At 29.4% G+C, this 12,852-nt stretch overlaps 1 protein-coding gene across 1 annotated transcript in view; it reads left to right on the top strand.

Annotated features, from left to right (window-relative positions):
* The first annotated feature begins 4,463 nt into the window (after nucleotides 1–4,463).
* LOC106678944 (organic solute transporter alpha-like protein) overlaps nucleotides 4,464–12,852 on the top strand; it is a 194,846-nt gene continuing 186,457 nt past the window's right edge. The window contains exons 1-2 of the mRNA XM_014417811.3: nucleotides 4,464–4,637; nucleotides 9,545–9,654. Coding sequence (XP_014273297.1) covers nucleotides 4,630–4,637; nucleotides 9,545–9,654 — 118 coding nt within the window. The 5' untranslated portion in view covers nucleotides 4,464–4,629. The remainder of the gene's footprint in view (nucleotides 4,638–9,544; nucleotides 9,655–12,852) is intronic.

Here is a 12,852-nt window from a genome sequence, read left to right as displayed (position 1 = left end):
CTCTCCCCCCTCTCTCTCCCTCTCTCTCTCGCTCTTTCAAAAAAAAAATTTTCATCTACTTAACTGGACGTGTTTTTTGGTTGTTCGTTAGCATTTTAGGATAAAAAACAAACAATTGTCATCAATGCGCTTGTTTTATTTCATTTTCCTAGATATTTGGATTTATACCTTAAATATTTTTTTAATTTTATTTCCATCCCAAGATTTGAACTCTTTAAATTTAAAATAGTTAATGAGTTTAAGTAGTAATAGTGTACTATTACAATAATGACATTTTGGCGATTGCTGCTTGTTAATGAGATTTGTGTGTTCTATTCTCAATTCAACCATTGCGACCTCCTCTCTGCGATCGGAACGAATTGATGTGGTCCACGATTTTGTTATTTTATAAATAGGTTCTAATTTCCTGGGCGGACTTTCATCCCACATGAATTTCTAACTACACGATATTTGATTTTTCATTGGAGGACTTACTTTTTGGGGTGTCAGAATGGCCGCGCTATAACCTAGAAAAGTTAGTACTTGTTTGGCTGCAACGTCAACTAGCTCGTTTCAGCGATCACCACGTTGCCTGAGAGCCATATAAAGCAAACCGACTTTCTCGGGTTCTCGATTATGTTTATATAAGCATGAGTTTTTATGATAGTCGGGTAAATATTCTTTAGGGCTTTTAATGAACTCATAGAATCAGTTATAATTACTATTTTAGTATGTGTTATTGTCATTGAGGATTGGAGGCTAATGAATAATGTTCAGCGGTATATAGACTATATTTTTTTTATGAAGTTTTATTTTGTAAGTTGATTTCTTTGTAACAAAATAGGATGCTTCATAGTCTAAAAATATTAGATTAATAGTTTATACACATAAGGTCAGTTATAATTACATTAAATACAAAATTAACGAATTAATTTTTCTCATGTGCATTATGCATGCATTTATAAGGAATACCTATATTTTCTAATATTTCTTTGTTTCACAGTAGATAATTTCATATTCAAATGCTTTATAATACAACTTGTCACGGGGCCATGCTTGCGGAAAAGTGTTCATGAACAGTAAAGAGTCAGTTAGCAATGAGTGCTTCATGACGACCGGGCAATTCCATCATCATTATTAAGTTTCCTTCAGAAGGAATGAACATGACTTCTTAGAAGGTGCAGTATCTCAGGGGCTTCTTCTCTGGCGCCAGTTTCTCCTGTTCTCAAGAAGTTTAATTTATTTTCCGTCGTTGGACCCAAATACTTTGTTACGCATTGTCTGCTTGTAAGTAAACATTTCTAACCCTTCCTAAATAACGCATAAGTTCAAGGAAAGAAAAAAATTTTCAGCTATTCGTCAATAGATAACACGTCAAGCGTGCTTTGTATAACCTTTGTGTTAAATGTTTTGGTTGGCCATGGTTTTGCATTGAATATGACTCCTTATTTATATATTAATTATTTTCATGCATGAAGATAGTTCGGGTGGGGGTCAATAAGGGTACATAATAGTTTTTAAAAAAACTATTTAATGTTATCATAGACGTTAAGTGGGGCGAAACTTTGGTAAGCATTAAATATTTTTATTATTTTTTTTTTTTACTATTTTGTAACTTTATTGACCGACACCCGGACTATCTTCTTCCAATATCTTCATGTATGTATGATCATATTATTATTTTCTAATATTCATATTTAATATAAATTAAGTTTGGCCTATCATTCACTATTTGTCATTCATAACCTTTTTTTTTTAATCATAATTCTTCACTTTTCATTTATGATAATTTTGCTTATGTGCGTTCATTATGTTTTTAGTTATTTTATTCTGACCTTTGATGTCGTGATTGTCAAATACATTTTAACTTCTAGACGATTTAACGTAAACTCTTAATTGCGAGGGATCTACGGCCGAAGCAATTGTAATATAGATTTTTTATTTAAAAAAAAACTATAATATACTATTTTAGTGCCAAAGAACTAATTAATTAATTAATTCGTTTTCTTGGGGTATTGAAAATCCAATAGTTTCCCTAACCCGCTTATTTTTATAGAAGTATGTCTGTCGTAGTCTTTTTAGAATATATATATATGTGTGTGTGTTTTTGACCCTTAGCTATGGTGGTTTAACATGGCTGATAAGAAGTTGATATTTGTTAAAACCTTGTTAAGATACTACATAAAAACGGTAAATACAGGTGTGACGAGAAACAAAGTTTGTGTTCTCCCTGAAAATTTCATAAAAATTGGATTAACGGTTCAATGGAATGTGCCCGAACACAAATTTGACTAAAAATTTCGATTGTAGCACATCATTTTTTTTTTTGCATAAGCTTAAAGCTTCTGAAATAAAAAAAAAAAATGAAATAAAAATAAGTAATTGAAAGTTGTGAATTACATATAATGGTTTAATGATAAACTTTAAAACTTAATAGGTAGCACTGGATTAAGCTATTTCTTCACTATTTGAATAGAAATACGTTAAATTTATTTTAAGCAAAATGTACATATTATTATTATTAGTTGAAACATATAATTAGCTTGAAGATATACTGAATAAGCCCTCACGGAAAAAATAGCTAATCTAATGGGTTTGTGTTACGTCAGATGTATTAGTAATTTAAGATTAAACTCAACGCCTATTATAAATTCTCTATATCCTTTATGTTTATTTTATTCCAACCTAACAAATAGGATCTATAGTAAAGAAACCAGAAATTATATATTTAACGACATATTTCTGGACGAGGTGCCCGTATGTTCCTCCTTGCACCATCATGTCAAATAAATGTACTATTATCCAGCAGAATCTGTTGGAACTTATGACTGGAGCTACTCATTTTTGTATCATGACAAACATCGATTTGGTTTTTTTGGGAATCGGGTCTAACTTAAAAAGGGCCCAACATAGAACTACTACCCAAAATAGAACTACAACTGATCCTCATTACAACTGATCCTTCAGTTTTCAATATCTTGTATCTTTTAAAATTGTTATGAATCATTTATATATACATATATATTTTTTCCCATAGCTATTGACTTCTAAAATGTTCTCAGTGCCGTTTTTGATGAAATAAGAATTTCAAAATGCTTCTGTAAGAAAAATAAGATCAGAATTAAATATTTTTTCTTATTGCAACTCAATACTTGTTAATCATACTTAGGACTAATGCATTGTAGAAAAGATATTTTTTAAAATCAATCACCTATGGGTTTGCTTAGGAATCATACACTTGATACGAACAATAATTTTAAATTAATACACAATGTGTGAAATAGTTATGTGAATAAAAATACAATGGTTCTATGTTTTGAATACCTTAAACCAAATGCTAAATTTTAAACTTTGACATTCAAAGTTATATGAAAAACTAGAATTCTCTAAAAATGGAAATTGGTCAAACATCATCTATTATTTCTCATTTTTAAAAATTTGGGAAATAATGTTCATAAAAAAAAAAAGTCTACATTTTTTTTAAGGGATTTAAAATAAAATCCCTTAAAAGGTCCTTATAGCAGCATAATTGTTTCCTTAGTGGAAGTAAAAGTTTTACTTTCATACAAATTTTAACAAGGGATAAATACATTGCTAATCAAATATAGTTTAACCAAATTAAAATGTTAAGAAAAATACTTTTTACTTTGAAAAGGCTATGATTATTTAATTAAATTTTAAAAATGGTAAAAATAAAGCTTCATATAACAAAATAGTGTATTTAAATTAAAATTAATTATTTAATATAACCCTAAATAAGCAAACAGTAAAAAAGTGTTTTAAAACGTCATACAAAACTTAAAAATTAATAAAAAATTGGCGGATGGTAATATCGAGTTCCGAGGATCATCGTGAGACTTCAGTGCAGAAGAAATCAGTCCAATAATTTTGGAGAAAATCTGCATAAGATTTTTCTTGACACGTACAACCTCAAATTTTGATCGATTATCGGTTCATAGTTGGAAATAATTACAAAAAAATGAGAGATAGGCTCTTATTTTCACTTTCGGATAACAATATTTATAGAGCCAGTACGATTATTTGGATAAACTTTATTTTATACTAATATGGCGCTTGATCAGAAAAACATTTGAGGTGTTGGGTCGTAAAACATGCAAACTGACATTTTCTATAAATTGAAGTTTTTGGCATCATCGGCTTTCATAAATTGTTGAAAAAATATTTAGAAATTTAATTTTCTCAAGACAATAATGTTACATCTAGCTTGACCAATTTCCATTTTTAGAGAATTCTAGTTTTCCCTAAATTTCTATGGAGAACGCCTCATTTATCTATGGAGAATAGAACATCTGATCTGAGATCTGAAGATCTCTAGTTAATTTCCAATTACTTTCTTGCTCAATCTGAATACTATTACGACATAATTGTGTGATGTACTGTTTTTCACCAGACTGTGTGAGGTGGGGGTATTGTTTACTGTGCTGTAATGCAGGATATATACCGTTGAATGATCATTCCTCGACTAGAGAGCGTCTTCGCGAGTTATTGTTCCTAAATTGTTCTGTGCCGTGGATTGTGGTTGCCATTAGTCTAGTTCTTATGAATCCTTTATATGTCTAATTTAGTTCGCAGTTATCTTTAGTTGCCATTTAGTTAGCTTTGCTAGCAGTATTATATTGTTTACTTAGGATGTGGAGGTATGTGATAATATTATTTAATTTTAGATATGATTATTTTTAGTTCCAGAAAAAAATTGTAGTAGCCTTCGAGGTTTTTTATATTTACAATATTTTTTTAGTTTTCATTATAAAAAATATTTTAATAAATACGGATCAAACTAAGCCGGTTGTATCTATTTTTTGAATATTTGACAAAGCTTTAATTATTTTTCCTTAAAAGATTTTTGATAAATCAATTATCAATATTCGGCCATTTATACTCAAAAGAAGCATAAACAGTAAGCCACTACCGAACCTATCATTTATAACATTTTATCATTAGCTGATAAATTTTGTTGATACTGACCCACAATATAAGCTTGAAATCCAAACATTTGCCTAAAAGTCAAATAAAGACATAATGAAATGAATTGTAATATAAAATAAAAAGATGATCTTTTCTAAATCAAATACTTATTGATTGTTATTAATTACCACATTATTGTATTTGCTGTTAATTCCCAAATCATTACAAATACTTATTAATTTTTAATCATTATCATTATAATTGATCCGATTATTTTTTTTTAAATTTGATCTCTTCAATAAATAATGGGTTTAAAATTTTTCGAAACACCAATGAATATAGCAAAAGTTAATATATCAATTTTTCAAAAGTAAAGGTTTTTTTTTTTAAATTTAACACTACATATACAACATTTTAATGTAATCGGAATATTTATGTTTTACCCTTCAAATCAGCTTCGCAAATCATAATTTTCAATAAACATTTTAATTAATACAGGAGATGCTATCACAATTATCAAAAATGAATATATTGACTTTTAATAGAATACTATAAATGTTAAATAACTACCATACCATAATGTTTTATAAATACTTAATAATACGTTATATTAATATAACAAGAAATTTTTTTTGCATGCGTTATTTTTATTATATAAACGATAATGATTTTAATATTTTCGTTTTATTAAATTTTAAATATCACCACATTATTTAATCGAATTCAATTAAATAGTTTTAGAAAAAAAAAGGAGAATTATGTTTAGTATGATTTGGGTTTTAAAAACTTTAAAATTGTTTCTCAACTTCTCTTCTACATAGATTTTCTTTTATGGTTACAAATGAATGTCGGGTGATGAAGAGACATTTATATCGATTAAAGTATTTTCCATGATAATTGACGACCTGGGCCCTGTTTCATAATGAAAGCTAATAGTATTAGTTGATACAAGTGTAGAAACTAGTGTGATAATAGTACTAATACTTATTTTTTTCATGATAGGGATGACTATTAGTGATATTACAGGAATTAATAATAATAAATAGATTTATTTTTTGATAGATATTACAATCTGCCACACAGTTGTGGGCAATAGGTAATAGTGATGAATGATCTCATACATACTAAAATAAAAAAAAAAATAAATAAAAAATAAAAAAAAACTCTCTTAAAATATATACAAACAAAAGAATAGACAAGATGAACATAATCAAACTATCTGTATGAAAAATAAATAAATAAAATAACATAATGATAAAATAATATATACAATATTTAGACAATCAACCTGAGGATCCCTGAGCCCACTCTATCCCCCACGTGTTACAGGAATTAAAAAATACTAATGTACAAGTCATTATTGTACAAGTCTGTGTAATTGAATTAAGATAAATCTACAAGACTAATAGTATTATTTTGTACTTTATTATGAAACAGGGCCCTGAAATGCTATTGAAATATGTTATGGCTATGCATACTAGAAATTTGATGTTTGTTTTTTTTAATTTATCATTTAAATTAGCAAAAATGTATTTAGTTAATTTAAATATACAAATATATTTTTTAAATCTTTAGTTTTTGTGGAGCTATCATGGTACAAAACCTTTGATAGCCGTAACCATCGAAGTTTTTGGTTATTCTTATAAAAATAACCTATTATGGGGAGAAAAGCACTATTATAAGATATAGGACTATCGCCTATTAAAAGTCCTACGTTTCATAATAACTTAACTATTTTCTTTATACTATCTTATCTGTTCTGGTTAAAAATTAACACAGTATTGAGAGTAAATGCTTACCTCTTAAACAGGCTTTTTTCATTCTATTGAGGTGGAAAACGTTTAATCAATGCAGTGGCGTTGTCTGGTTAGAAAAATCAGTTAATCAAAGCCGGGCATTTCGCTTTTAAAACTTGTATATTCAACCGAGCTGCTGAGTATAAAGCGCAGACACAATAACCTTGCTTCGAGGTTCGAGTTTATAACGTAACTGTCTTAATAATTCAACCTGAAGTATGTATAATCTTCGTTTTTTTGAAAAAATAATAAAAATTAGGTTTGGAAAGAGGAGTCGTTACAATTTTTTTACCTCCCTTAGATTATATAATTGTTTACTTCAATGATTTTGTTATTTTAGTTCTTTATTAAATTACGTTTCTTTACAGCTTTTTAAATTACAATAATAATATCTGCATAATAAAGTGATGAAAATATAATTTAAAAGAATTATGTGCTATGGTGATAGCTGAGGTATTATTTGCATTAATACCTCAGCTATCATCATAGCACATAATTTTTTTCTTCAATTATATTTTCATCACTTTATTATGCAGACATTATTATTGTAATTTAAAAAGGTGAAAAGAAACGTAATTGAATAAAGAACTGAAATAACAGAATCATTAAAGTAAATAATTATATAATCTAACGAGGCGAATCAGGATTTAACGTGGTTTAAAAGTCAATGATGTTTTTAAGTTTAAGGAATCATGTAATACTCTAGTTGTTGTAGTAAGGCAGATTCAAACAATAATGAATAGTTTATAGGGTTAGGAAATTGAAAGCCACAGATTTGATACTCAGACATATTTCCTTATACATCCTAAGATATTTTTACAAATTAGTTAGTGAGCAAGAGACTGGAGTATTGTGTCCGTCAAGAAGTTGAATAAAAAATCAGAATGAAAAATTAACCTACTGCCTGGCCGCGTGCCTAATCCGAGATCTCCTCATCCCATGTGGCAAGCTTGTCTTGGTTTGGGCAATACAGTCTTACATCACTGAACAAGAAATAATTCATCCTTTCGTTAAGGTTTCTATGGGTAGACTAGGAGGGAAATACTGGTAAAAATAATAATAGTTCTATTTTGATTTCCTTTTTCTTTTACTTTTTTTTAGGGAATTTAATTACCTTTCAAATTACTCTATTATAATAATTGTGGTTTATTATTTCTTTGTCGATGAAAAGAGGTTCATTACTGAAAATATAAATTGACCTTTTCATGTCTTACTGAAAAAAAAGTACTAAAATTCAGGATTTCATGTAAGTATAAATGAACATCTAGTTCTATTTTGAGGAAACGTTTATATGAAATCTAAAGCTTCGAAGTATAAGATGAATGTTTAGTTGATGTGTGACAGTTACACAGCGCACTGTAAAAATCAGAGTAAATTCATTTGTTCCTAAGGATAACATTCACCCTCAATGGAACAAAAGTACTTTAAAAAATGGCGTTTGATTCTGCTGACTCTTAACTAAAATATTGGTTGAATCAGCTATAACGAGAAGATTGTGCGAACCGTAATTTTTTAAAACTGAGTATAAAAAGAATCTAGAAATGATGAGGAATGTCTTAGAAACCATTGAGGATGAGAATAAAGCTGGCGAGAAGATTGACGTGGAAGAAGTTGAGGACTCGGTACCTGTTGCAGCCATACAAAAAGGATAGATTAACTACTTTTTTTTTCTTTCTAAATATTTTGAAAATCCATTCCTTATATTAATCTTGCCGTTTATTTTCACTAACAAGATGGAATACTGATACCGGGATTAATAAAATTAGTAAGAAATGCAAAAATTCTATTGGAATTCAAAATGGATCCCCGCAATATTATGTGTTTGCTTCAGAACGCGATATTACGAAGGTTAAGAACTATAATAAATATTAGAATCGAATTAATTAATTAATATATGACGCTAGAAATCGGATCTCTATGTTATGATCAAAATCTAACAATATATTTTCTGTAATATTTATTTACCTGTAATATTAACATATCCGTCTTTAATGTATAATTATATTAAAGGATTTTTTTTATAGAATAAACAGGGGAGAACAATTGAAGGAATCTCTATCAAAAGATTCCAAGTAGGAAATTTAACAAAATGATTTTTTTGGGTAAAACGCTCATTTCTGACCTAAACTGTTACTAACAATGAATCAATGCTTAATTCTTAACGGGCTCATTATACACCTGAACTGAAAATATGTTAGTTTGTTCAAGGTAAGATTTTTTTTCTCATTCCTAAAAAATTGGAAGACACATTAAAACATTTTTAGAGGGAGTCCTTAAATTATTGGTATCATAGAAAATATATTCCTTATAGGAAAAAATGAGTTAGAAATTGAATGAGATTTTGACGGGATAACAATGAAGAAACCAGAGCCAATCGAATGGTGGGTGACCAATTGAAATTCCTATCTTGAACAGTTTAATTACTAGAGCTGTATTTTTTTCAGAATTTTAAAACAAAAATTGTATGTTCTTTTTATTCTTCTTAAAACTAGTTTCTTTTTTTTGTTTTTTTTTTTGGCACATAGTGTCTTTTCCATTTCCATGCCTCAATTGATAAACTATTGTATAAACAATGATTAGGAAAATATCGTTCAGCGATAAAATTAATATTTTTTTCTAAATAATCGTTTTATTCGACCATGTTTCTTAATTTTCTGAAAGTTACTACATAAATAGAAAATAACTTTAAACTGATTAATATATCAATTTTCAACAAGTAAGTTTTAAATAATTGTAGTAGTCATTTTAGCTCCTAATGGAGTTTTTTGAGCTTTAAATGATGCATAGTTATTTAATTAAGATGAATATTTTATTTATTTATTTATTATTATTTTTTTTTTTAGGATGGAGTACAACGCTAGCAGTTCAGGGTCCAACGACGAGGCTGTAGTAAATGTCGTGGAAGCCGTCTGCAATCCTTATGTTGTACCTTCTGTCGCGGAGTATTTTGCAGGTATGTTACCAACTAAAAGTCAAGCTGTTCTTTGGTTTAATTCATGATTAGCATTCCATCTTATACCGCCCTCTTTGGAGGGGTTTCAATATTTCTTTTCCTGCCTTCCTTAATGAGGCATTGTGCTTTATCTTTGTCCTGTAAAGGTTCTCTGCAAAAAGACCTGGAATTCAAGGGCGTCCTGAAGAACTCAAGGTCTTCGTGTTTAAGATTTTACAATACCCTTGTAAGGAATCGTCGAAGTAGGTCTTTATGTAATGCGTTCTGATAAATTATTATTTTTTTTAAATACACATATTAGAACTTTAATTTACAGTTGTTGCATTCAGTATTTATCTGACATAAGTTTCTATTTATATATGTTTTATTAAATCGTATAGTTTTAGGAATATGGCAAAGAATAGTAACTATCAATGATGTATGGCAAATTTTAGAGGCATGTAATATGAAAGAAGCTTGTACATCAAGCTAATTATTCTATCAATATTAATTTTTTTCCCAAGTTTTAATCAAGATTCAGTAAAAAAAATATTCTAAAAATTTCTGAATTTAATTTAATAGATTTATATTAATTCTGGAATAAGGCTTTGGACCAATTATATTGTATCTAATATTGGTATATTAGATGGAATATAATTTAAATCTTCAATGCTCCTTATTATAGGACTTATAAAATTATTCGCAAAAAATATATATAAAATATTCCATTTGTTGTTAATGTGGCCCGAAATAGACATTCCTCCTTTAATTACAAACTTCTTGTCCAAATAAATCAACTAAATCTTTACGATTCATCGAATGGGTTGGATTCTGGACTACACGCTTTGAGGGATTTGTAAATATGAGCACGGAACCTCCTGAGTTAAAATAAAGCCACTACCGTTGTTAAAGCCGCCTCGATCGACTCAGTCTTTTTGAAGGAAAGCTTTGAAGAACGAACAAGAGAAAATAAACAACTGGCGCGGATATAAACATTTATTTGGTGAGGTCAACTATAGAAAACATAAATATAAAATAAATAAATAAACATAAAAGTCAAAATAAAAGACCGACAAACATAAATTAGCAAAATGAATTATGGAATGAAAAAAAAAATTAAAAAATGAATATAAAAAAAAAAATACTGGATAACAGTATCAAAGGAAAGTTGATCCACTGCTATTTATACCTATAGTTAATTGGGTTACCAGGATAATTGCTGAAGGCATACATTATAACTTGTTATCTAATACATATCTGAATCGCTGCTGAGTTGGGTGATGCATGTCGTGGTTAACGTTTTAGCCGTACCTAGATCTAATTAGCCCATGTTTTCTTCTCTCTCCCCCAGTTCCGTCAGCTAAGTTCCAAGTCCTTCCTCTAGCCTGGTCTACCCCTTCTTCTAGCTTGTCTGCTTTCTTCTGTACCTCAGTCTCCTTTCCTAAGTCCCCTGTCCACCCTTGTTCATAGGGGCGTCACCTTTTTTGGAATCTTATTTCTTGTTGGCAATTAGAATTACACTCACTAACTATCCGTTTTCCCTTGGCCGTCAGAGGGGGGTGGGAACCCAATGGCGCTGTGATCTTTTCGTCCTTTACCAGGGTTAATGGTTTCTAGCCCTTCAACATCTTGTAAACATTAACTCGCTGGGAAGGGTGTCCTAGTGTTGACAGGTATCATTCCCCGCATAGGTATCCACTCATCTGTGGCTTAATCACACAAAAATGTCATATAGGAATGGTTAAAACATCGATACATAGGACCTCTCCGATAGGTATGAGGAAGATATTCTGCTGTAAAGATGTGCAGGTCTCACCGTTTCGTAAATATAAACACCGCTGAGACTCTCAAACTGTACAAAAGTTGGTGGGCCCACATCTGTACTGGCATTTTAATGCATTTAGTATTCAAACCTTAAATTAAATTAATTCATCTAATTTTATTCACTAACCCAGAGGACTGTATTATATTTATTTCACAATCAACAGTCAAGATGTACAAAATCCATAATGGGCACACTGAAACTTGAAGGGGGAAGATAGAGTCTGGTTCTTGTATTAATGTAAAACACAGGTCAAACTAATATGCAGAGTATGGTAATAAATTATACTAGACGACTAATAAGCAACAACTCCTTTTTCAAGTTAAAGGCCAAAACTGATAAAAAAAAGTCTGGTTCCGAACTGCAATGTCGACTAATACATACTGAACGCACACAGGATTGTTTAGAAACTATGATGGCCCAAAATTATCCGTACTGGTTTAAAATGTAAATCGCCGGCTTGTTGCTAGGTGACGTCTTAGCAACTGTTTAACAACCCTTAGCAACGGTTTCTCATAATTAATTATTATAAAATACATTAAATTCTTTTAAAATAAACAAAATTTCTAAAGAAAAAGATACAAATAAAAACAAATGTAATTAAATTAAACAGTAATCCTATTTACAAAATATGGCATAAACAACCGTGTTGTGTTCTCTCACTTCACATTCCCTTGCTATATTGTTTGTACAAAGTTGTAAATTTCAATAAATAATGTAATAAATAAATCATTTATAGAAATTTTAAATCAAGTGGATTGTTGTTAGAGAATAAAAAACTGAGCTGGAAGCTCTATTCATTAGGAAATATTTCAGAAAACAGAACTCAATGATTTTGAACAACGATATTATAGTAGTTTTCATGCAACATATACACATGTGAACTGTCAATCTTCAACATAAGCCTGACAAAAAATAAATAATTGATTTTAACTTAAAGAATTAATCTTCATGTAATGCCTAAAAGTCTGGTTGAATTGCTTCTTAATAATCTGGCAAAACAAAAACAATTCAGAAGCCAAATTAAAGATTATGCATTCACACATTAATTCCTTTATATCTTCTACTTAATTTTGGAATTATATATGTTTTTTTTATTTATTATAATATTTTAATGTAATTTATCAACATTTTTATGTATTTTATACACCGTGATTCCCTTTATAGAAAAAAGTATTTGTAATTATATCAATTTTCTTGTAAGGCTGAAAAACTTCCAGCTAGTATAAGTTAACGATTAGCTAGTACGTTGAATATAGTTACTCCCACGATGCATTAACATTGTAATTAACTTTTCATTGCGTAGGTATGGAGGTATAGGTATAGTCATGGATGGTAGGATTTCACCTAGGGTGAAGTAGACCTCAGCCCATCACACACACTCATACTTATTTATA

Source organism: Halyomorpha halys, unplaced genomic scaffold (genome assembly GCF_000696795.3).
Source record: "Halyomorpha halys isolate HHAL.00 unplaced genomic scaffold, Hhal_1.1 Scaffold169.1, whole genome shotgun sequence".
Classification (NCBI taxonomy): Eukaryota; Metazoa; Arthropoda; class Insecta; order Hemiptera; family Pentatomidae; genus Halyomorpha; species Halyomorpha halys.
Note: the sequence above shows the minus strand (reverse complement) of the source record. Positions and strands in the feature narration are given on the sequence as shown.